At 37.5% G+C, this 23277-nt stretch overlaps 1 protein-coding gene and 1 non-coding gene across 2 annotated transcripts in view; both read left to right on the top strand.

The window, feature by feature from the left end:
• The first annotated feature begins 2469 nt into the window (after nt 1–2469).
• Nucleotides 2470–2541, top strand: TRNAD-GUC (transfer RNA aspartic acid (anticodon GUC)). The gene has a single exon. It is a non-coding gene; the product is annotated as a tRNA-Asp (tRNA).
• A 670-nt stretch (nt 2542–3211) lies between these two features.
• The window catches only part of LOC117993104 (ankyrin-3-like), a 183123-nt gene continuing 163057 nt past the window's right edge, over nt 3212–23277 (top strand). The window contains exon 1 of the mRNA XM_069506426.1: nt 3212–3474. Within this exon, the coding sequence (XP_069362527.1) occupies nt 3379–3474 (96 nt within the window). The 5' untranslated portion in view covers nt 3212–3378. The remainder of the gene's footprint in view (nt 3475–23277) is intronic.

Raw genomic sequence — 23277 nt, forward strand, 5'->3', positions numbered from 1 at the left:
AGTTATATCTCTGTTATACCCGTCAAAATCGGAGTGTCGTAAAAATGGATAGGCAGACACACTTTCGCATATTTATATTATTAGAAAGGCGAAACACTCTGTGCCCAGCTGGCACACCTAAAAGCCAATAATTGGGAATTGAATTGAATTGAATTATTAGTAAGGACCTTTTTAACGGGTGACAAAAATGATTTGTCTATAAAAATTGCATTATACTGCATTGGTAAAGTAAAAGTAAAAGTAAAATATGCTTTATTGTACACCAAAACTAAAACAATAGACATATTATAACAAAGATAGCATGTACAATAGGCGGCCTTATCGCTAAAATAGCGATCTCTTCCAGGCAACCTTAGGGTAGAGGAGGTAGGTACCTACCTAACTAAATATCTATAAATATATATAATATATAACTAAATATTTATTAAAGGTAATGTTATAAAGTCTATCTCTAGTCTATAAAACATACAGAAAAACTTATCACTAAAAAAAATATTTTTGATAAGCCCAAAGATGGCTTAACTTTATTCCGAAAATCGTTAAACTTTACTTTACCTAAAACAATACCTGCATACATACAAATTTAAATGAGAAGTATAAAATATATAAACCACTGTAGTTAGTGGCCCCCGTGTAGGGACATAACAGATATTTATGTAAGTAAATATTGTATCTATGAGGTTTTTATTCGCCAACAAAACTGGTATAAATAGGTAATTTAGAGATAAGAATTAGATAACACTGACAAATATTTATATAGAAAAAATCCTTAAGTAGGTAAGTAGGTAGTAGGTAACCTACCCAATTTACGGTACGTAGGTACTTACTGCACACGAGTAGAAAAATATAGCAGAGGGGAAGCTTCATACTAGCAGCTGGCTGAAGGTTCACTCACTCTAGCGCAGCTCACGCACGCTCCGTTTGCCGCCAAACTGGGCGCACAGAGCGTCCGTGGCACGTCGTGGTGTGCGTGAGCAAGTGTGAAGCTTCCCCTCTGGTCTATAATATCTACTCGAGTGCTTACTGGCAGGGTGTTGTTTGCAAAATTTTAACTTAACTAATTAGGTTACCTAATTAAGTAGGTAAATAGACATGTTTCAGATGGTAATAGAAAGTTTTGTACCTACTACTAACTAATAGGAACTACCTACCTGCCTCGTTATTAATATATTATTACTAGCAGATGCCCGCGACTTCGTCCGCGTAGGTATAATTTCTGGTTTCTCATTAGATCTGAAATTTTCCAGTTGCAAAAGGCAGCACTTACCTACTCACTTAGTCTCCTGAAACCCAGAATACCTAAATGCCAATTTTTATATCTCTAACTTCAAAGACTAGGATTTTCATATAACTTTTCAACCTCCATTTCACCCCCTTAGGGGGGGATTTTTTCAAAACCGTTTCTTAGCTGACACCTACGTCCTAGAAAGAACCTACCTTCCAAATTTCAAGTTCATAGGCTTTATAGTTCCTGAGATTTCGTGATTAGTCAGTCAGTCAGTCAGTGAGTGAGTGGTATTTCGCTTTTATATATTTAGTTTATCTTGAGTCGAACTTTTCATACAAAGATATATGTATACCTATCTACCTAGTCGAAGAAAAAATATTAGGTAGAGGTATATGAACCTTCGTTAGTGGTTCATTAAGAAGTCAAACTCTCTACTTACGGTTCATAAGATAGGTACAGTCCGCTGACTTACGGACGGTCAGAGGGAGTCAAAGGTATGTGAAGTCCGCACTTCGCCAGTGTGGTGGACTATGGCCAAACTCTTCTCATTCGGAGAGGAGACCAGTGCTCAGTAGTCAGCCGGCGATGGGTTGATCATGATGATGATGATGATTGAATTTTTAACTACACTGTTCTGTCCCAACAAAAATTTCCTTGTATTATGTGAATTCACATAATACGTAATAATATTACTGTGCAAAATGATAATATTAATTATGACGTATACCTACATATTAAATGTAAAATCGTAGAAAGGAAAATCCTGTTCAAAGTAGGTAGTCATGCAAATGCAATCATTCATGAAAGTCCAATAGCTAGTCTAGCTAGCTGTCCGCTAGTAGGTACCTTTAGGAAAAATTCGGAAAACTAGGAGCTTTTCTATCATATAGATACCTACTTACTAGATTTTTAAATGATTGAAACTACATAGGTACCTGCCTACCTAATCTAGGTATAAGTATAGCGTAATCATTTCAAAATATCTATTATAGAGTACGTATAATATAAATATTACCTATAAGTATACATATTGAAGTTTAAAAGATTCTACTCTGGGTCATAAAACGAATTTGGATGGTTATCTTCATCGACTCCAGACTAAAATAATTAAAAAATATTTATAAATGTAGAATCTAGGAACTTGGTAGGTACTCATTTTTCGATTTTTACGTACCTTTTAGGTTAGGTTAGTAGTAGTAAATAATAATGTTGAGCTGTAAAATTTGGCACGGTCATCATAATCCTCGGTAGTATAGTGGTAAGTATCCCCGCCTGTCACGCGGGAGACCGGGGTTCGATTCCCCGCCGGGGAGTATTTTTGATTTAATTTTATGTGTACCTGATTTTTTTCAATTATGATTTTTGAAAAATGAATTATTAAAATCCTAAATATAATATAAAACACAAAAAAATGTTTGTAACTATGTTTATGGTAGACTTTGAAACCATCCAACCGATGTGCCCCAAACCGAGTTGAGCCAATAATGCGACGATGGTTTTAGACCACTCAAAATTGCAATTAGGCCATCATAAGGTAAATTCTTTTTTTATTAGTTTTATGTACGCAGGATCAGATCGTAATCACCTCTCTAGAGTAAATTATTGTAGTTGATCGTAAAAGTCGTATGGACTTATGGATTTGAGACCTAATGTAACGCGTAAAATTTAATAAAACGCCATCTATTTAAAAGTTCAAACACTAGTATTTTATAATGATCATAGACAAGGAGACTATTAGGTCTTTCACAAAGACCTTAAATTAAATTAATCAAAATTCACAATAAATGATATAATAAGTGTAAAAACTAAAAAAATTAATGACTTTTTATCACTGAATCTTCTTAAAATCATTTTTATTTAAAATCGATCAAAACTTATGCTATTCGTTAACTATGGACTTTCTGTATTATGTAGATCTGTACAAATGTCAGATCGATGTCATAAGAGTTGTTTTGTTTCTCACATTTTTCCTTTCATTCTCGCTCGATGCGTCGGCTACTTTGACGCGCAATGTTGCTTTGACGGCCGGTTGTCTATGGGAGTTCTCGGTCGTAAGAACTAAGATTTGTGGCGTTGTATTTTATGATTAGTGAATTAAAAGGAATTATTTTATTTCTATGTATGAGAGTGAATAATATAACTATTTGAATATGGCTTTGGAGGGTGTGAAAAGTGAAAAAAGTGAGGAAAACAACGGTACCTTGCCGGACGGCAAGGCAAATGGGACGGACAACAAAAGTAAACAGGTAGGAGTCGTATTGGATTTCTTTATTTTTAAATGTTTTTAAGCATCTTTTTCGTTTAGTATAAATTGAAATATCCAGGAAGAGAGTCGTTTTATTTTTCTATGTCGTAAATTAATCTTTTTCTTGTTGAAATAGTGTAAAAACTGCTCGAGAAATTCGATTCGCCAAAGCTGAGCCGAAACGGCATAATTTTTGCGCAGCACTCGTCTACTGCGGGTTTCGACTGGGGCACCTCGATATAGGTGTCACTGTGCACACGGATATGACCTATTTTATAAGTTTCGAGCTTATTTCGAGCCCACTAAATATAAAATTTTGCTCTATTTATTACTTGGTTGCTGGATAGAGTTATGTAGTATTAAGTTCCATTAAATATTGATTTAGAAACAGTTCTAACGCACCAAAACTTAGAACAGGGAGCTTGGTCAGCAGGCAGCACACAGTCAGAATAATTATGTAATGTAGCAAAAAACTCAAAGTAAAAAATAGTAATAATAAGTATTACACAGGAGTTAGGAGGACTATGTACAGTTTTATAAAGTTTTCTTACATAGTTCTTAGTTAAAACTAAAATAAAATAATTTTATTTATTACTTAATCAGAACTTAAATAATTTCCTTATGGTGCTTATTCAGTAAGAATAACTGTTTTACTAAAGTAAACGAAATAATCAGCTAAGACACAGTTTTCAAAATTAAAATATTAGGTATATGATGTATATAAAGCATATATATATACAAAGTAAATGAAGTATAATGATGTTTAAAAGAACTGATGATGATAATTCAAGGATGAATTATAAGCAATTTTCGCAGGCAAGTGTTAAAAGGCCACATTGATTGACCTGATCTAGTGGCCCAATTAAGCCATTTTGTGACACTCAAATGTATATAGATTAGCGTTTTCGACTTGAATATGTGCTGAAGTTCCCAAGTTTATACTGACAATTAAACTCAGTTACTGGGGCCGATTCTCTTGTACACAATCTCTAAACTAAACTAAATTAACAGGTCTAAATCTAGTGCTATCCTTTTCCGCAAGCAACATTACGAAAGGGATAGCAATAAATTTAGACGTGTCATTTTAGTTTAGTTTAGAGATTATGTAGAATTAGCCACACTGACTTACTTAAATACAAATTCTTACTTAAATAGAGCTGCTTAATCATAATCATCATCATCAACTCATCGCTGACCTTATTACTGAGCACAGGTCTTCTATCGAGAACGAGGAGGGCTTTAAAAAATATCTGAGATAGGCTCCTTCCAAATACATTAAACAGGTAGTTATATTTTAAATTTCACTAGATAGCTGACCCGCCTGTTTTGCTTTGTCAGTTCTTGCTTCAGTCATAAAGTCAGCTTTTGTTTCAATCAATCAATCAATCAGCCTGTTTGCATCCACTGCTGGATATAGGCCTTCTCCAACCCGCTGGACTGACGACTTTAAGAAGATAGCAGGAAGTGGGTGGATGAGGATTTTTGTTTGTCATCGATAAATTAAATAGGTAATGAAATTAGTTGTGATATTCACAAATAGAACATTTCATAATTTTTATATCTAACTATGATATCACTTTGTAGCTTGCCAGCATTGGCGGTGGTTGGCAAATGGCAACTTGTTTATGATACCTACTATGATGAACTCAAATTTACTTACTAGCTGATGCTCGCGACTTCGTCCGCGTGACTTTACGTTTTTCAAAATATCGCGGGAACTCTTTGATTTTCCGGGATAAAAAGTAGCCTATGTGTTAATCCAGTGTATAATCTATCTCCATTCCAAATTTCAGCCAAATCCGTCCAGTAGTTTTTGCGTGATTGAGTAACAAACATCCAAACATCCACACTGTCACATTTATAATATTATTAGGATTAGGATTAGGATAACATTGTATCTGCTACTAGTTACTAGCGACCGGCCGCGGTTATGCTCAGCGAAAATATAAATCCTCTTTATTTATCTTTATCCCTATCCCGTGGGAATTTCGAAAAATCTGGCCTTACTACTTGTCTACATTATAGCGGAACATCTGTGCAAAGTTTTAGCATTTTAGGTACAAGGGTTTGGGCTCTGCGTTGATGAATGAGCCAGTAAATTCAGGACTTTTTATATAATTAATATTTTATACTAGCTTATTCCCCCGACTTCGTCTGCGTGGACTACACTTTCAAACCCCAATTTACCGCCTTGGGGGTTCTATTTTCAAAAATATCATAATAGCTATCTGCATGCCCAGCCCGATCCGTCCCGTAGTTTGTGCTGTGGGTTGATAGATCAGTCAGTCAGCTTTACTATGCATTGCTAAGTTTGCTGCTAAAATTTCGCAGAATCAAAAACGCATTGTTAAAATAAATCCGTACTATTTTATCCTCATTGTATCCTCGCCATTATCACTGTATCCCCCTCCTATCCTATCCCAGTTGGAAGCGACGCCGGGGTACGCAAACATCTGCTGCATTGTTGTAGCGTATTTACAATAGTACACCCTGTAGTGCGCTAGTGTAGGGCTGGCACAAGGCAAGCACCTTTTATACACCTGCAATGCAAATAAATAGTTTTTGTTTAAAAACTTCATTTAATGTGATTTAGAACTGCATTACCGCGTTCTCTAATTGGCCGCAAGATAGCAATACGGTATTTTATACACTAAGCGATAAAAAATCTAAAAATGTATATAATATAAACAAGATAGCACATAACTCGAAATGTTAGAGGTGCGTGCCCGGGATGAAACCCCCGACCTCCGATTAGAAGGCGGACGTCCTAACCACTAGGTTATCACTGCTTAGAGTAGTGTTAGTGTGTACATGTAGGTATGAGTGACAGACAACGCTCTACAAAGCCGAAATGACATTCTTAAGGCCGATGTACTGTAGGTACGCATTATATCTGCGAACTTGTGCCGAGGGCTAATTTATAGGTATCAGTTGCTAAAGGTACGTAAAAAGATTACTCAATGTCTGAGTGCTGACTATCCCGCACCGGGTTAGCGCGGGGGCTGTGCGGGTGCGCGGGGCGTGCCCACCCCGTTGCCGTCTCGACCTGTAGCGTACTATATCATATTCGAGCAAAATAAATGAATATGATTATAAATGATTATGTCTACAAGATCTTATCGTCGCTTAGCGGCGGTTATGCACTCATCCGATCCGAGTCCGTAAAAATACCTTACCATTCCTTTTTGTTTTGTATGGAAGCTTATGACATATGTCTTATAATCACTGGTATTCTCACGGATGACGGATATAACTCGGATGACGGGAGTGCAGTGCGTAATCGCCGTAAGTTCTATTCGATAAAACCTTGTAGACAGCCCTAGACGCAGAGCAACGATACATGCAGTGTGGAGCGTGTATGCAATAATTATACGTTTTGTGTAACGGGAGAATGGTGGAAGAATGGCCAGGCTTAATTTTTACAGTTGTTTATTATGTCTCACGTGCCTGCACTTAAACTAGATAGTGTTATGTAAATTGTCTGCATTTAGTGCTGCAACAAAAAAAAACTGTTTTGCTATAGACATAGTAACTGGTTTATTATACTTTGTTCTCAAAGGTGTTTGTAGTCTGCCAATCTGCACTTGGCCAGCTTGGTGTACTATGACCCTAAACTGTTCTCTAGTATTAGACCGGACAGGACCCGCAGGACGCACCCGCTCCCACCTGAGCTGCAGACTTAGTGTTTACGTCATACGTCATATTGTGTTCAGTGCAAGAGGTTTGCATCGCATCGCAACCCTCTGAACACATGACGTATCTGGGGCATTGACTGAAGCCTCATGATTCCGTTCAGCCAGTATTAGTCAACATGGTTATTTGATAGCGATGGCTATTAATTGAATAACGTAGGTATGCAACGGGGTGACATAAATATTATTAAAAAAATTAAATTAATAAGAAAAAACGTCATTTAGGTATGAGTGACAGAGACAACGCTCTACAAAGCCGAAATGTCATTCTAAAGGCCGATGTATACATTATTTTCTGCGTACTGTACTTAACTAATAAGTAAGTAACATTTACATAGTTTACGTACAGTATAGGTTGCCATGTCCTTGATATCTTCGTTATCTTTTTGGCATATCGATCCTCGTGATTCTGCGAGATAGATTACGCAATATCTTAAGGAACAAAAGGAGGATATGACTGAGTATTTCGAAGTCCGGTAGATAATAATAATTCATAATGGTAGTTCTTTAGTTAGATCAAAGAAAAACTTAATACATAAATTGCATAAAGTTAATACCCATAGTTAAAAGAGAACCAGAGTAACCAACATAGCTCAGCGTGTGGCGAAGCTGAAGTGGCAATGGGCAGGGCACATAGTTCGAAAAACCGATAGACGTTGGGGTCCCAAAGCGCTGGACTGGCGACCTCGCACCGGATAGTGCAGCGTTGGAAGACCCTCCATTAAGTGGACGGACGACATCAGGCGAGTCGCGGAGAGCCGCTGGATTCAGGCAGCGCAAGACCGTGACGTATGGAAGTCCCTACGAGGAACTATGTCCAGCTGTGGACGTCTATCGGTTGTTGTTGTTGATGATGATGATGATAGTTAAAAATCTGAAATTCAAAAAAAATCATATTAAAATAACGGTAAAATACCTAAACAATTATGTCATTTCTAATGAAAAACCCGACTTTCATTAGAATCTAGCTAGATCTCGTTCCATAAATATTTGGTAAGTAGGTACCTACTTAACAGTAAACAGAATATAACAGAACAGTATTTCATCGCTATGAAAAACTCAATAAGTTGCAAAAAGCTACCATATCACTACAGCCTTCTTGGCCCACGGCCAGGACCGGACCAAGACCGGAACGTTCAATGACTTAAATTCGTCTTTAGCTATTAGCCTATTAGGAGGCGGACATCCTAACCACTAGGCTATCACAGCTGGTGTAATAGGTAATCCTATAAGACTAGAACTTCATAGTGAGACAAGACTTCTAAGACTATAGTTTCAGCAGCATCTATATAACCTAGACTGTCTGTTTCCAAATCCATCTTTTATGTTTTCACACGCAGGCTCATCGGATGTTGTAGGCAAAATAAGTCCTCAAAACACATACCTACTTAACGAAATGCAAGGCAACGTGTGAGCATGATGTCAGCTCGCGCAATTATGTCATGTTTACCTTGGGTGGAACACCAAGACATTTACCTCAACAATAGAGCGGATATTAGTATCATTGTAAGGCCAATGCTCTTATTCCATGTATAATCTATTCATCTATAGCTGGCTTAAAAGTAAACAAGTTCCTACTCGTCTCGCAGAAGCGTGTAAGGGTGTTATAGTTTTACATTCGCATTTACACGCGCGTTACATTACAATAAACCAAACGCACGTGCACGCGTTCATTCCGGCGTATTAGCTCGAACCAGTAGTGGGTTAGCCGCGAAAGACGTCAATCCATACTGGGATCTTTTGCTACTAACCTACTGGTTCAGCTTCGCGCCTATACGTGTCCACGCTCATACGAAATGCGCGTTGTGACAAAAGACGTGCGTATCGTATAGCTACACGCCCACTAAATTTCTTAATCCGTGCATTCTTATAGCAAGCTAACAATTAAACCATGATACTCGTAAGTTCTGCACTAACTAGTCGACAATGGAACAACAAATAGCCAAGCGACACTTCTTGACTTTCGATTATGATTGCTTTGTCCGATATGTTACCTACTAACATTTAAATATCTGAGGCAAAACATTGGAGCTTCGAGCTTCGTGTTCGTGCGCTGCATGGCTTCGGCTCGATTTCATATCGAGTTACAGGAAAGAATCCTGTCGAGTTTCCGAGTCTAAGGCACTATATGGAATTTAATTTGCTACGGCATTCCATCTTTAGGCGAAGCCGTTTTCTATTTCGTTCAGTATTTCTTAAATTTCGTTTTCTGACGTTGTTTATTTGAAGCTACATACCTAAGTGTTTCCAACGCTGTTCCAACGATTTCTTTCTCGCGTGAAGTCAGTTTGGTTTTATTTTAAGTTCTATTAGTTAGGTACTTAATCATGCATAGTGAGCGCATTCTACTTTGACAACTGCGCAGGATTCTGGATTGTTGATGTTCCAGAAACCTAGCTGGTCGCTCTGGTTGCCGAGCCCTCCTAAAGTGGGACGCGGAACCCTGGTCTCGTGTTGATCTGCTACGTCGTTCGTTCGTATTTCGTTTTTTATCAGAGTATGAAACACTCTAATAGAAGACTGGCATCGATACCTGTAACGAGAAGATGTTTGTTTAATGGGTCGTGTTCTATTATGAGTCTAAGGGCGTTTGTGCACTCACCCGTATTCGGTTCGTATCTGTGATTTTTCGAATTGACAGTCATACAAATACGTACTCGTTCGATTCGTATTTTTGCGGATGAGTGCACGAACGCCCTTAAGAACTCAAAAAAACGCACTCTCGAGTGAGTTTTTGGTACTTAATGTGCTTGAAAAAGTATCTAGCTAAATTAATTTTACCATGTTACATTACATCACGCCACCCTTACCCTTAACGTCCTTTAAAGCAGACAGCTGACGTCACCTGGCGAAGAGCCTACCTAAGAGCTACCTCAAACCTTGCTTAAAGTACCACGTCTGCGTCTCGCCTGTTTCAAAGACTAATCACACTAATCGCAAAGAAATAACTACGAAAAGCTCTTAATACGATAAAAGCGTTAATATATTAATTGGTCTCCTCTACTTTGCAACCCTACGCAGCGGAGACCAATCCTTAATCTAAGGATAAGAGAATTGATTTGTTAACCAAATCAAAGTAGGGAGCATTGATTTGTTAACCAAATTAGAGTAAAAGGTAGGCATTTTAAGAGGATTACAGATAAACCCACAAGATTAGGCTTTTAGCAGAATAAAGGATGGGAAAATACTTAAGTGGGCTTTAGCGACTGTCAAATTGGTTTATTTCTATTCACAGAACTCCTTTATATTCATTTAAGTAAATTGTTTGTTATATTGTAGTTAGCTACCATTTAGCCAAAAATATGTCAAAGGGAAAATAATATCATTTAGATTCATGGTACCGACAACAAGGTGATCTGGCTTGAGTCTCAACCTTGTATCACGCTATGAAGCACTGCGTTTACATCTCTACTTTCCATGGCTTCATAAAGTGAAAAAGATTAGTCCTAAACACGCGAAAAGTAGGTAGGTCGGTATGGCCCTTAAATTTCGCGAAGTCGAGTATAAAAATATACACAATAATATTGTTTTCACGTATTCTTAAACACGCAAATCGTGTCAAGATTGTGTAAGCCAGAAGTTCTTATCATGTGTAGTTCTTCATAAACATAATCATCAGTTCTCTCGAAGAGAGTTGTTCAAACGTTTAAGACCTTCTTTAAAGAAGCTGATGACTGACGTTACTTTATAGAAAACTATCAGGACCGCAAGGACTATGTGGCAATAAGATACCTACCTGACACAATGTCAACGCATTGAAAACCAGCGACTCACTTGCTCACTATTGGCTACAATGCATTGTTGCAACAAAAATACCATAAATTCAGCCAATCACAGTATTTGTGATTGTAATAATGATTGATGTAGTTTTTCCGCAATCGACCAGCTGGACATAACGACATTTGCATTTTGCAAGGCATTTTGACAAAAGCAGTAAGGTGCGTCGTAACTCGTAGTCTTCCATGTCTCTTTGTTCAGAGAAAACTGTTCTACACATTGAGATAGAATTTATCTAAACTCATTGGTTCAACGCCTCTCAACTGTCAAGAGCTGTACGTAATTTTGTTCAAAGCTTGGACACCATCTCTCGTACAGATATTTACCTCGACCTTAGAAAAATTTACGATAAACACTTTTTATGGCTTTAAAAATCAGTGCACGTAACTTTTAACGTTTTAACGATTCGCAGAGACGTGTGATAAAATTGTGTCTGCGTAGTTGTTTGTAATCTGTTCATTTAGTTTAGAGGGTTAAACTTGCAGAATCACTGACTCCTCTATAGTTAGATACCCCCGTCTTCCCTTATCTCTTTGTTCAGAGAGGGCCCTTCAGCACCTCCCAAGAGCCTCACTACTCATTTTCTTTTTTAAGAACCTCTCTTCCGCTCAAATAAGATTACCTCGACCTTGGAAAAGTTATCATAAACACTTTTTACGGCTTTAAAAATCAGTGCACGTAACTTCAAACGATTCGCAGAGACGTGTGATAAAATCGTGTCTGCGTAGTTGTTCGTAATCTGCTCATTTAGAGGGTTGTTAGCTCCCTCTCCATCTCTCAAGAGTCTTACGTCACTTCGTTGAAAGCTTCCAGAACCACTGGCTCCCCCTTAGTAAGACACCCTCGACCTTGCAAAATGTTTATTAAAGCAGTTTTCAAGAGAAAATCGTATTTATTCGACTTTATACAGTTTTATGGAATGTTTTTATTTTATTTTTATCGTCTATCTGTACCGACATAACGGTGATAGTTACTTGAGTCACACTTAGTAACTTGTTTAGCTATCTTATTTCCTTTAATTACTTAAATTAAGCTGGTTAAATACCAAATTACTTCCGAACTGAATACAGTAAAGCCTGATAAAACAATATTTTAAAACGAACCGGTTTCTGCGACGTTAGGTTTTTTGAATGTCGTGCATATATACTTATTCTTTGAATTAAATAGGGTCTTGGATTTTAGTAATAAAATGACGTGATTTTTTGTATGTTTATGGGGCTAGAATTAATTATTAAAGAGAATAATTTTATAAAAATTATAATTTTTATTTATTTTTAAAATAATTAATTATTTGACGTTCATGTTAAAAATAAATTAAAATCATGTTTTTATTTAAATTATTCTCTTTAATAATGAATTCTAGCCCCATAAACTACCGCTATACAAAAATCACAAATACGATCAATCATCATTTTATCACTACAGTCCAAGACCCTATAGCAAAATTCGTAGGTATATTACGTTAACATCTTTCTCTGGGAAATTGTGTATCAAGTATAGATTTTTCCCATTTTCCTGAATATAGAGTACGAGGAGGTACATCGGTATAATGGGCCGAGATAACGATTTTTCCAGTGAATAAACCACAAGGTGGGTCGGCCACGCCTTGTGCTGAATATACGCCGTAATTCGGTCATGGTGTACCAAACCGTGACCTTGGATTTTGATAATATATTCATGTCCTACAAAACGCCTATAAGCTATTACTAATTCAAAGCTACCTATATGAAAAGAGGTGAGTTCAATTTAAGCAGAATGGTAGAAATAGTGTCATAGAGTCGTACCCCGAACCAAAACAATTAAAAGACAAAACAGGACAATAATTTTCTTTTCTAGGTGAAAAAAGCTGTTTACTGCTTATCCTACATCAGCTTGCCGATTCAATATAACAGCACCAGCTTTGCTAGGCTGTTTTGCTGCTTTTCCATTTTAAAATGTAATCTTCCTTTTATTGTCAACTAGCTTATCCCCGCCACTTCGTTCGCGTGGATTACACTTTCAAACCCCTATTTTACCCCTTAGGGGTTGAATTATGAAAAATCCTTTCTTAGCGGACGTACATGACAAATTTCAGTCCGATCCGTCCAGCCGTTTGAGCTGTGCGTTGAATGTTGATAAATCAGTCAGTCAGTCAGCTTCTCGTTTTCTTTTATAAATAGAAGATTAGATGAGTTCACGTGGATTAAGGTTTATAAATTCCGAGGGAACTCTTTGTTTTCCGGGTTAAAAAGTAGTCGTATAGTATTCCAGGCCATGGGAAAACTCACGTGAATCCTTTGATTTGTTGCTGCGTGATAGAACGACAAAGGCGTGAAAAATGCCATGTTATCCCGCAGAAACCGTTTGTTTTCTCAAGATAAAAAGTAACCTATAAAAAATCACGTGGATCCGTGTTGCTAAGTTGCAACGTGATTGAAGGACAAACCAAAAAACAAACACACTTTTCCATATTTATAATATGGGTAGTGACTAGTGAGGTAGTGATCTTAATTTATTAGTGACTGGGTTCCTAATTATTTATTCTTATGCTTGCGTGGGACGACACCTTATATACCAAGTTATCACTAAGCTGATTATTGATTTGCTGCGCAAAAACTAGACAGTGTTTTGTGAAGAGATCAAGCGTGATATTATGACACCTATTAAAAATAATACCCCGATTGCCATCACAACCCGTCGCGGACTATAGATCCTTTTCTTCAGTTTAAATAGGACGACGGCGTTCCCTCGATAATTTTACTTCCCAAAATGGGAGTATAACTGGTTCAACAAAAATTGATCATAACAGTTACTTATGTGGTATTAATATTCCGTTACGCTCTGAAAACCCTCTGCAGTGGGGTTCAGTAGAATCTGAATGGCGCAGGCAATGCAAATTGGTTCCATAATCTCTAGGGGGATTAAATATATTTTGCATACACTAGGGGACGTCGGCAGTTGACTCCTTAGCTCTACTATATGTATAGCAAGTCAACCGTTATAAATGCTTATTTATAATCGTTGCCCATTTATATCACAGGCTGCATTGTAAATCATATGCTGCAATTAACTGCGGTTCGTCGCAGTAGTTAAACGAATTTGTCAGCGTGTACCATTTAAGTTTTGAATTCTACCGCTCAACTTCAAATAGGTAATATTATTTAGCTATGGAAGAACTAAAAGAAATGCCTACTTGACTCAGAGTACTTCAGAGTATGGAGTATGGTAAAATTCCATCGATGTAAAATACGTACCCTTATTATAAATGCGAAAGTGTGTTTGTTTGTTGGTTTGTTGGTTTGTTGGTTTGTCCTTCAATCACGTCGCAACGGTGCAACGGATTGACGTGATTTTTCGCATGTGTATAGACAAAGACCTGGAGAGTGACATAGGCTACTTTTTATCCCGGAAAATCAAAGAGTTGTTTAATAACCACGGGATTTTTAATAAACCTAATTCCACGCGGACGAAGTAGCGGGCATCAGCTAGTTCTAACTAAAAATGTGCTTCTAAAATTTGGCTACCCAACTGCCAAAGTGCTGAAATGATGACCTCGCAGCGCAGAAGATCCCCCTAGTTATTTAATAGGTGGACAGACTACATCAAACGAGTCGCAGCCGCAGGGAGTCGCTGCGCTGGATTCAGGCGGCGCGGCGGCGCAAGACTATGGCGTGTAGAAGTCCCTAGTCTGTCGATTGATGATGAAGATGCTAAACATGTCTATCATCACCATCGTTCTCGCCAACTATGGATGTCACAGCTGGACATGAGTCTCTTTTGAGACTTCTATACGTTACGGCCTTGCGCCGCGCCGTGCCGCCTGAATCCGCCGGCTCCCTGCGGCTCGTTTGATGTCGTATGTCCACCTAGTGGAACATGACGTGTAGTAGTGTAATAATAGTTAATAGATTCCCGTCAACTTCCGGTCGATTTTGACTCGGACACACATTCGGACCGTGCAATATCACGTAATTCTGTTGTGGGCAGTGAACGCTAGTTTCCGGCTAACTCGTGTTACATGGCGGAGGTCGAATATAAACTCTGTTATTGTTTTTGACCTAAAATTGGAAACATATTGGTACTGATTCTGGCACAACTAAATTTTAGAGTAAGTATTCGCATCCTCTCCTTACTAATATAATATGAAAAGGACAGATACAGTTTGACAGTTTTAAATTTAATTTAGAGCTGTCAAACGTCGTGACTTTAGCTGCCAGTCGCGAGCCTAGTGTTTAAATTTTTAGCGTGCACTAAAATTTAGAGTCTTTAAATGTAAAATTCATGTGCCGTCCGTTTTTAGGAATATTAAAAAGAAAAGGATGCAGATTAGGTTAGAGAAAGACAACAGAATCGGCGCCATTATGAAGTAAAAGCTAAACCGACGAAACTGAAATGGTGATGTAAGTACATTGGGCGGATAAACGAATTCTTCTGATCTACTTCAAGTAGCTTCCTTCAATCACGCCGCAACAAAGCAACGGATCGACGTGATTTTTTGTATGGATATATGTACATAATATAATTAAAGACTTGGAGATAAAAAGTACCCTATGTCACCCACATAGGGTACTTTTTATCCCGGGAAATCAAAGCTCCCATGGGATTTTTAAAAACCTAAATTAACACGAACGAAATCGCGGTCATAATCTTAGTATGTACCACATAAAAGTCTCTTTTCTTTAGATTTCCATTGTAATCAATTAACATTTAACAACGGGTTGGTAATTGGTCTGCTCGTTTCCTTCCAATTTACTTACTTACCAAAAAAAAATTCAAGTTGTTTTTCAGTGGGAACAAAATTAGAATGAGGCAGAATTGCATTCAGAATGCAATGGCAACCGCATAAATCAATACAAGGGTTATTGTGCTAGCAACGACCGTACCACCCTATGCAATTTATGCAGTTCACACGTCATGATAAATTGGGATTTGGAAAAAATCGGTCAAGTGCGTGTCAGACTCGCACACGAAGGGTTCCGTACCATCATACAAGAAATAACACTTTTTATTATTTTTTTAATTTTCATGGCAGACGTCATTTGAAATTTTTATTATTTCTTGTTATAGCGGCAATACACTCTGTAAAAATTTCAACTGTCTACCTTTTGCGGTTAACGAGATTCAGCCCGCCGACAGACTGACGGACGACGGACGGACTGCGGACAGGCTTAGTAATAGGGTCCCGTTGGCACTCTTCGGGTACGCAACCCTAAAAAAGAACTTGCAAATTACAATAGATGGCAATTTAAATGTAGGTATAGTTTGCCCTTAAGTGGGAAATACTTAACAGACAATTTGCTTGAATGAATCAATCTTTTCAATTGATCCATTGGAGGCGCAACGAGATGTAAACGCGGACTAATCAATACGAGGGCCATTGTGCCCGTGACGATTGTAGTTACGTTATGCTGATCGCACAATACGGGACAAGCCGCACGCGCAGAATTTCGCCGTCGAACACAACGCACTTTTTAGTTTTATTAAAAATGCGAATTAAGTCACCAGTATGCCTCAATCTAAAGAAATGCTGATGACGTTATCAGCAGTAGGTACCTATCTTAGTTACGTGCGAAGAATCTTAAGAATCTTATTTACTTATTGTCTGGCTCGGGTCCAAAAGCGTACTACAAGCCCCCATCAACCATAATGTACTATTAGGTGAAAAGAACTCAGACCTTACAGCACCTATGTGGAGGCACATTCTCTTCACTGGGGTTCAGAGTTTTTTTACCTGACGGCATGTATATCTTATAATTAATTATGTGGCGTGGATGACTAGCATATTGTAGACTCTACAGTACAGAGAATATGACCCCACGTTCTACTAAGTCTTGTTAATATGCTAGTCATCTAAGAACACACCAGTGAAGCTTTCTGGAACAATCACCGAGACTGAATTTATTTATTGCAAAAGAGCAACTGTTGAGTTTCTAGCTGGTTCGCGGAAGGAAGGCCATCTCGGGCATGCAGGTTTCCTCACGATGTTTTTCTTCACCGCTAAAGCAAGTGAATCGAGTGAGCGGCGTATCTGTAATGTGCGATCAATTTATGTGCGACTGCACGTAGGATATTATATCGTGTCACTTGACTATCGATCTGTGTCCTGCGATCTGTAAACAAGATTAGCGTGCTATGCAACAAATCCTGTATGATAAATGATATTAAGAATAGGTACTCATTTGTGCACAGCGGCGTAAATGAGATAGCTGTTTTTATATTTCACTAGCTGGTGCCCGCGACTTCATCCGCGTGGATTTAGATTTTTGAAAATCCCGTGGGAACTCTTTGGTTGTCCGGGATAAAAATAGCATATGTCACTCCCCAGGTCTTAAACTACACCCATGCAAAAAATCACATCGATCGGTTGCCCCGTTGCGATTGAAGGACAAACCAACAAACACACTTTCACATTTATAATATGGGTAAATGATTTAGAAGTCTAGACTATAGAATATTCTTAAATGTCAGTTTTATTTTTTGATGACAAGTAAGTTCTTAATTGCTATCTCGCCTGGTGATAAGATAAGTGACGTTGCAATCGATGGATGCTGCCTAACTTAGTTTAATCGTAAAACCTCAATAAAGAACATTGAGAAAGTGATTTGATAACATTATGAAGAACTCTCAGGTGTGCAGGTTTCCTCTCGATGTTTTTCTTCGCCGTTAAAGCAAGTGATATTTAAATAATTAAAACGCACATAACTCCGAAAAAGTTAGAAGTGCTTGCCCGGGATCGAACCCCCGACCTCCAAATAGGAGGCGGACGTCTTCACCACTAGGCTATCACAGCTGTTGTAAGAAAATGAAGACTTCTAAATTAATTTTAAAATCGAATGCAAAAATAATAATTATTATCGATTCCTTTGTTACAACAAACTAACTACTTAGCTACTTTTTGTTTGTTTTCTATTACACAGAATAAACTTGAGTGAAAGTTTGACCTTTCGCTTTTGTTTGAAGATAGAGACTTATTTATAGGTGCGATGAAAGTGAACGGCTTACAAAGGAGAATAAATAAATATTAAAGATTAGTTCTACCACAATATTAAGCACATTACAAATTAGTTTTAAATATTGATGAATGTTATTATTTGTAGCCGGCCGTTTTGACTATACGCTTGCTCTACATTGATCCATACGTTGTTGTCGGCAACAATTGCTTAAAAATTTGCCCATGTAAGCGCACCTAAAGCAAAGCAAATGATTTCTAAAATGTAAATTGTTTTCTTTGAATCTGACATTTTGTAAGGGGCTTTTACAGATAATCTATATGCCAGCCCCATCGTTACAAACTAAATTAAAATCAAACTACATAATTAAACCTAAAACTATATCAATTTGAGAGAATCACTATCAAATTTATACACTTTCATTGCCGAAATGCTCGAAGGATTGTTCAAAATACAGTTAAAAATACCAATATTCATAAAATTTAAATTTAGTTCACACACATTAGTATTACTTTCAAATAGTGATTGCGAACACATGCCAATAGTAAGTGCGAGGCATCTTCTACCTTACCACATACATCGCAATTGGGAGAATCCCTTTTCCTCTTTAAATGTTTAAACTTGCCTAATGGCATGTGTCCGGATCTAAGTCTAATGCCCAATCTCACCAACGTCCCATAAGATTTAAGGGACCCCTAAGCATATTTAGGGGCCAGTTAGGGGATCGTTTCTGTTTCACCAGTTTTTAAGAGTCCCTTACTGACTAAACGGTCTCCTAAATTTAGGAGGTGGATAATTGGTCCCATAAACCTTCACATAAGTAAAAGTTACTTAAAGAAGGCATGATGGACACTGATTTATTTGATTTCCTTGATAATTTAGATAGGATTGATACTATATCCTTCATACTAATACATAATAATGCGAAAATGCGTCTGTCTGTCTGTCTGCTAGTTTTTCATGGCCCATTCATTCAACCGATTTGGACGAAATTTGGTTCAGAGATAACTATTTCGATGAAATAGATTTTTTCGAAGATAGAGGTTATTTATATTAACAATAATTATTATATTTGTTGGGGGAAAATGATAGATATTTTTTTGGGATTTCCTGATAAAAGGTAAGTTTTTATATGTCTAACCAATTTTATATAATATTGAATGAAATAGGTATTGTAATAAATAACAACTCTGTAAAATAAACTTAAATCCAAATTAAAACTAAAAAAAACACACATACCTACTATTGAAGCTACGAAATAAAAGCATAAAAGGTTAGGTAGGTAGTTTATTGCTCACCTAACGGTAAATTTTGAATGGTTTGAAGTCTGTTTGGTGCTAACTGCTAACTAAAAGGTACTTATTTTATTTATTGGAGATACTTAATAAAATATAATACAAAATGCGCGGTGAATAGAGTACTCGTAGTACGTGACAGGTCGAGATGGCAATGGGGTCTGAGGCGGGGGGACGCCCCGCACACCCGTACAGCCCCCATGCTGGCCTGGTGCGGGAAACCACGGGTGACGTGTGGGTGTGCGGGGCGTCCCCCCGCCTCATACCCCGATTGCCATCTCGACCTGTCACGTACTACAAGTACTCTATTTAATTAAATTCGCAATATATACCAAAACAGTCAAAGCACAGATCTAACAGAGTGTCAAACATAGACTAAAAATATAATGTTTTATTGTATATTCACACAAAATGATAATATGTATCGGTCAAAATACAAAAGAAATATTTCTCCGTCAAAATAATACATGAATTACGTATTTTTTCTATAAAAATTAATCATTTCCGATACAACCGGTAACAACAACTCTGTATCATTCACTATCGTCGTAAAAAATCTGTCACATACGAAGGAGTCCCATAGTAAGAGGCCTGTTGCGCTCGTGAAAACAAATTTTAGTTGTGGGTTGATTTAGGGGACCTTTTAGCTTAGCGGTCATCTAACTATGTGATTGTTTAGGGGATGTTCGTGAAATCGGGCATAAATCCTATAACTAACTTATTTCTATTAATTTTACTATTTATAAACCAAGGTATACGATGTAAATTGTTAAACAGATGCCACATCAATTCATCGATTAACTTTACATGCAGGTACAAGTGGGCTCTATCGTGATGTGTTTATCTATTTGTTTTGTAGAATTAGTTCACTAAAACCACCTCAGTAAAATAGTTGAAAACAAAAAGGAAACGGATGAAGGATACTGGCAATAATAAGAGATAGAGATGCTTGAAGAGACCATAGCAACTTTAAAAGATGTGGTAAAAGTAGTACAGATCTGTGGGCGACAGGTTGAGATGGCCATCGGGGTGGGAATGCCCCGCACATCCCCCGTGCTAGCCTGGTGCGGGTGAGCGGGGCGTTCCCTCGCCTCACACCCCGATTGCCATATCGACCTGTCGCGAATTATAAGTCCGTATATATTTTGCAAGATTTAGCTAAGTAGGTAGGTATAGGTACCCACGACGATAAAGTCAGTCGGCAAAATTGTTATCAACCGAAAACACAATCTAATCACCGGAGTCTGAGCATGAGACAAACTATCGACCAAACTAATCTAATTTTGCAAATCAGATTTTATCAAATAAACTAAGCTGATTCATAGCTGAATGGATTTTATGAGCGCGTTTTTAAATCTATTAGGATCTCTTATGCTTCTATGTTGTTAAGCATTGAGTTTGTTGTAGGCTCTTCTCAGACCTGGGCGCATTTGGAACCGTAGCTTTAGTTTTAAGTTTACATAATTAATTATCACCACTATAACATCCTCCTAATCCAACAAGTGACTATCAAAAAGAGTATAACAGTACCTACTTTAAATAAATGATTTAACTTTGACTTTGCATTTTGTTGTGATAAAATAAATAATCGGCAAAATTATGAACCAAACAATCACTCGGCAAAATCAATAGAATCAATTCAACATAATATAGAGAAATGTTTAGTTCGGGAAATCCAATGATTGCGATATAAACATACATGATCCAAAATAAAGCAAGGTCAACCAAAGTGCGATTCGGAGAAGCCAATTTAATTATACGCACGGCAATGAAATATTAGAGTTTATACCCAATATACCCTTACTGAAACTGTGCTCACAGCTCACCAAAGCAAGATTAGATAAATGTCAGATAAATGGTAAATACGATGCGATGACTTCGAGATGTGTGATAATAAAATTGTTTTATGATATTCGTAAAGGATCAAACGTTAAAACGGTGAGATAGGCAGATACGTAAATACTACTTCATGACTCTTTGACATCTATCTCTCTTTTCCATTACGGATATCAATAACCTTGTGTAAAACCTATGAAAATTATAGCGTTAAAATAATAAAGCATCCTCTGCGATCATTTATGATCACTGCAGTGTGCAACACAGTTCATTCTTCTGCAGGATCATCGTTCCCATTTGTTACTGTAATTCATAAGTTCAAATGTATTAAATAAGTATACTTTAAAAAAAAATTGGAGTCGGTACGCTTTCCTAACATGGTAAGAGTTTTCGAGGGATAATAATTCGGCTGGGTTCCAGACCTTTCTGCACAGATTCGACTTAAAGTATGATTGCGACTTTTAGTTCTTAGGTTTAAATATTGTTATAGATGATATCGATAGAAACCGTGAAAATAATAAATGAGCTTTAGGTAAACGTATGGATCCTGGAAAATGTTAGGACGTCAAGTGACTAAACATTGCCTAGCAAATGCCGTCGAAACGATAACAATGAACTACGTTTTATTGGTTTTATGTACAGAGCTCGCGTTGACGAATTTATAAACAGTTGTTGTAAACTTTACGTGAGGATTGTTTGCAATTAATGAGTTCTTCCAGGAATCCGATGAAATGGCGATTAATTAACCGACCTTCCATTACACGATTTGTAATACGAGTAAGTAATAACAGCTACCAGTCATGCGACAAGGTCACAATGTGCTCGTATGTCACACATTGCTAGTTACTACATAATGGGCAGCACTACCTAGAAAACAATAATTTAATTGCTTCAAAGCGTTAATTACACGATATCTAATTTATGTAAGATCATATCGCGTGTCATGTGAGGAGCGTGACCACAACTACGCGAACTGTGGGTGGAGTATTCTAGCTACTGAAAAAATATTAACGCTGATGGATGCAGAGGCAAGATACTAAAGGCCTGGACATAATCAAAGCGCGACGGAAGCGATGACAGGCTCGAGTCCAACACGTCTATAAGTTGTACAGTAGGTACGCGGCAGAAAATAATGTACATCGACCTTTAGAATGAGATTTCGGCTTTGTAGAGCGTTGTCTCTGTCACTCATACCTATGTGACGTTTTGTCGGTCTCAACCTTAGAGAGAAAGTTATAAGTAATTACAATATTGCTGCAATTGGAAATGATACGGTGGAGTGGCTTAATTTACATATGGTCTTCTTGCATTTTAGCCAATCAAAGGTGACTGCGATCGTCATACTATAACATAACCTTATTATATGGTTTAGTTTATTTAGCTATTGGTATTTAGGTTTATTTTACACCACCTCCCATTGTCCATTTGTTCGTTTTTTCCCTAGCGTTAAGGTTGTCTGGAAGAGATCGCTATTTAGCGATAAGACCGCCTTTTTGTACCTACTTATTAAGATTTCTTTTTGTAACCTGTCATTTGTGTTTCTGTGGTGCAATAAAGTATATACATACATACATACATACATAACCTGAGAAATTACGACGGAAAATGTTCCGCGCGTTCAGCGTGATGTTCTGCTGTTCTACTGTGTTGTCTCGTGTCGCTGTCGACGCGCTTCATGTTTTTCCAAGCCTTATCCGCAATTTGTCTTTGTGTTGACCTAGTTGGCGCGTTCATGTACGTTGAATTCCATTCCCTTGTATTCCAAAAGCGTCACTGGGATTTGTCCTGTTTTAGCTATGACGGACGCGTTTTGGTATTCTTTCTATCACCCTCTTCCTGCTAACTTCACTTACTTCCTAATATTACCAACATTATTTGCATATTGTGAGTAAAGTTATCAGGAGTTCAAGCTCTTTGAATAGGGTAATAAATTAGGACTTCAGAACTTAAGAGTTTTTTTAGAAATTGAATCAGTGGTCTTAGGTTCTTGATACATTAAAGGATCATTAAGGATCTTAATCTAACTAGATCCTGTAAATTCCGTTAAGATTTCTGAATCGTTTTTGAGTTCTTGAGCTGCCATTAGCGCCTATATAAATCACGGTTAGTGATTGCATTGATTTTTATTACACGAGGAGGCAATGGTGTACTAGTAAAAATGGATTTCATGCTGATCTTGTCAAGTTTTCTACATACGATTCTTGCATAATTATTTTATAGGAAACAGATGCTAGGCTATTAATTAAGAGTTTCTCTCGCATTTGTTTTCGTGTAG

Source organism: Maniola hyperantus, chromosome 23 (genome assembly GCF_902806685.2).
Source record: "Maniola hyperantus chromosome 23, iAphHyp1.2, whole genome shotgun sequence".
Taxonomy (NCBI): Eukaryota; Metazoa; Arthropoda; class Insecta; order Lepidoptera; family Nymphalidae; genus Maniola; species Maniola hyperantus.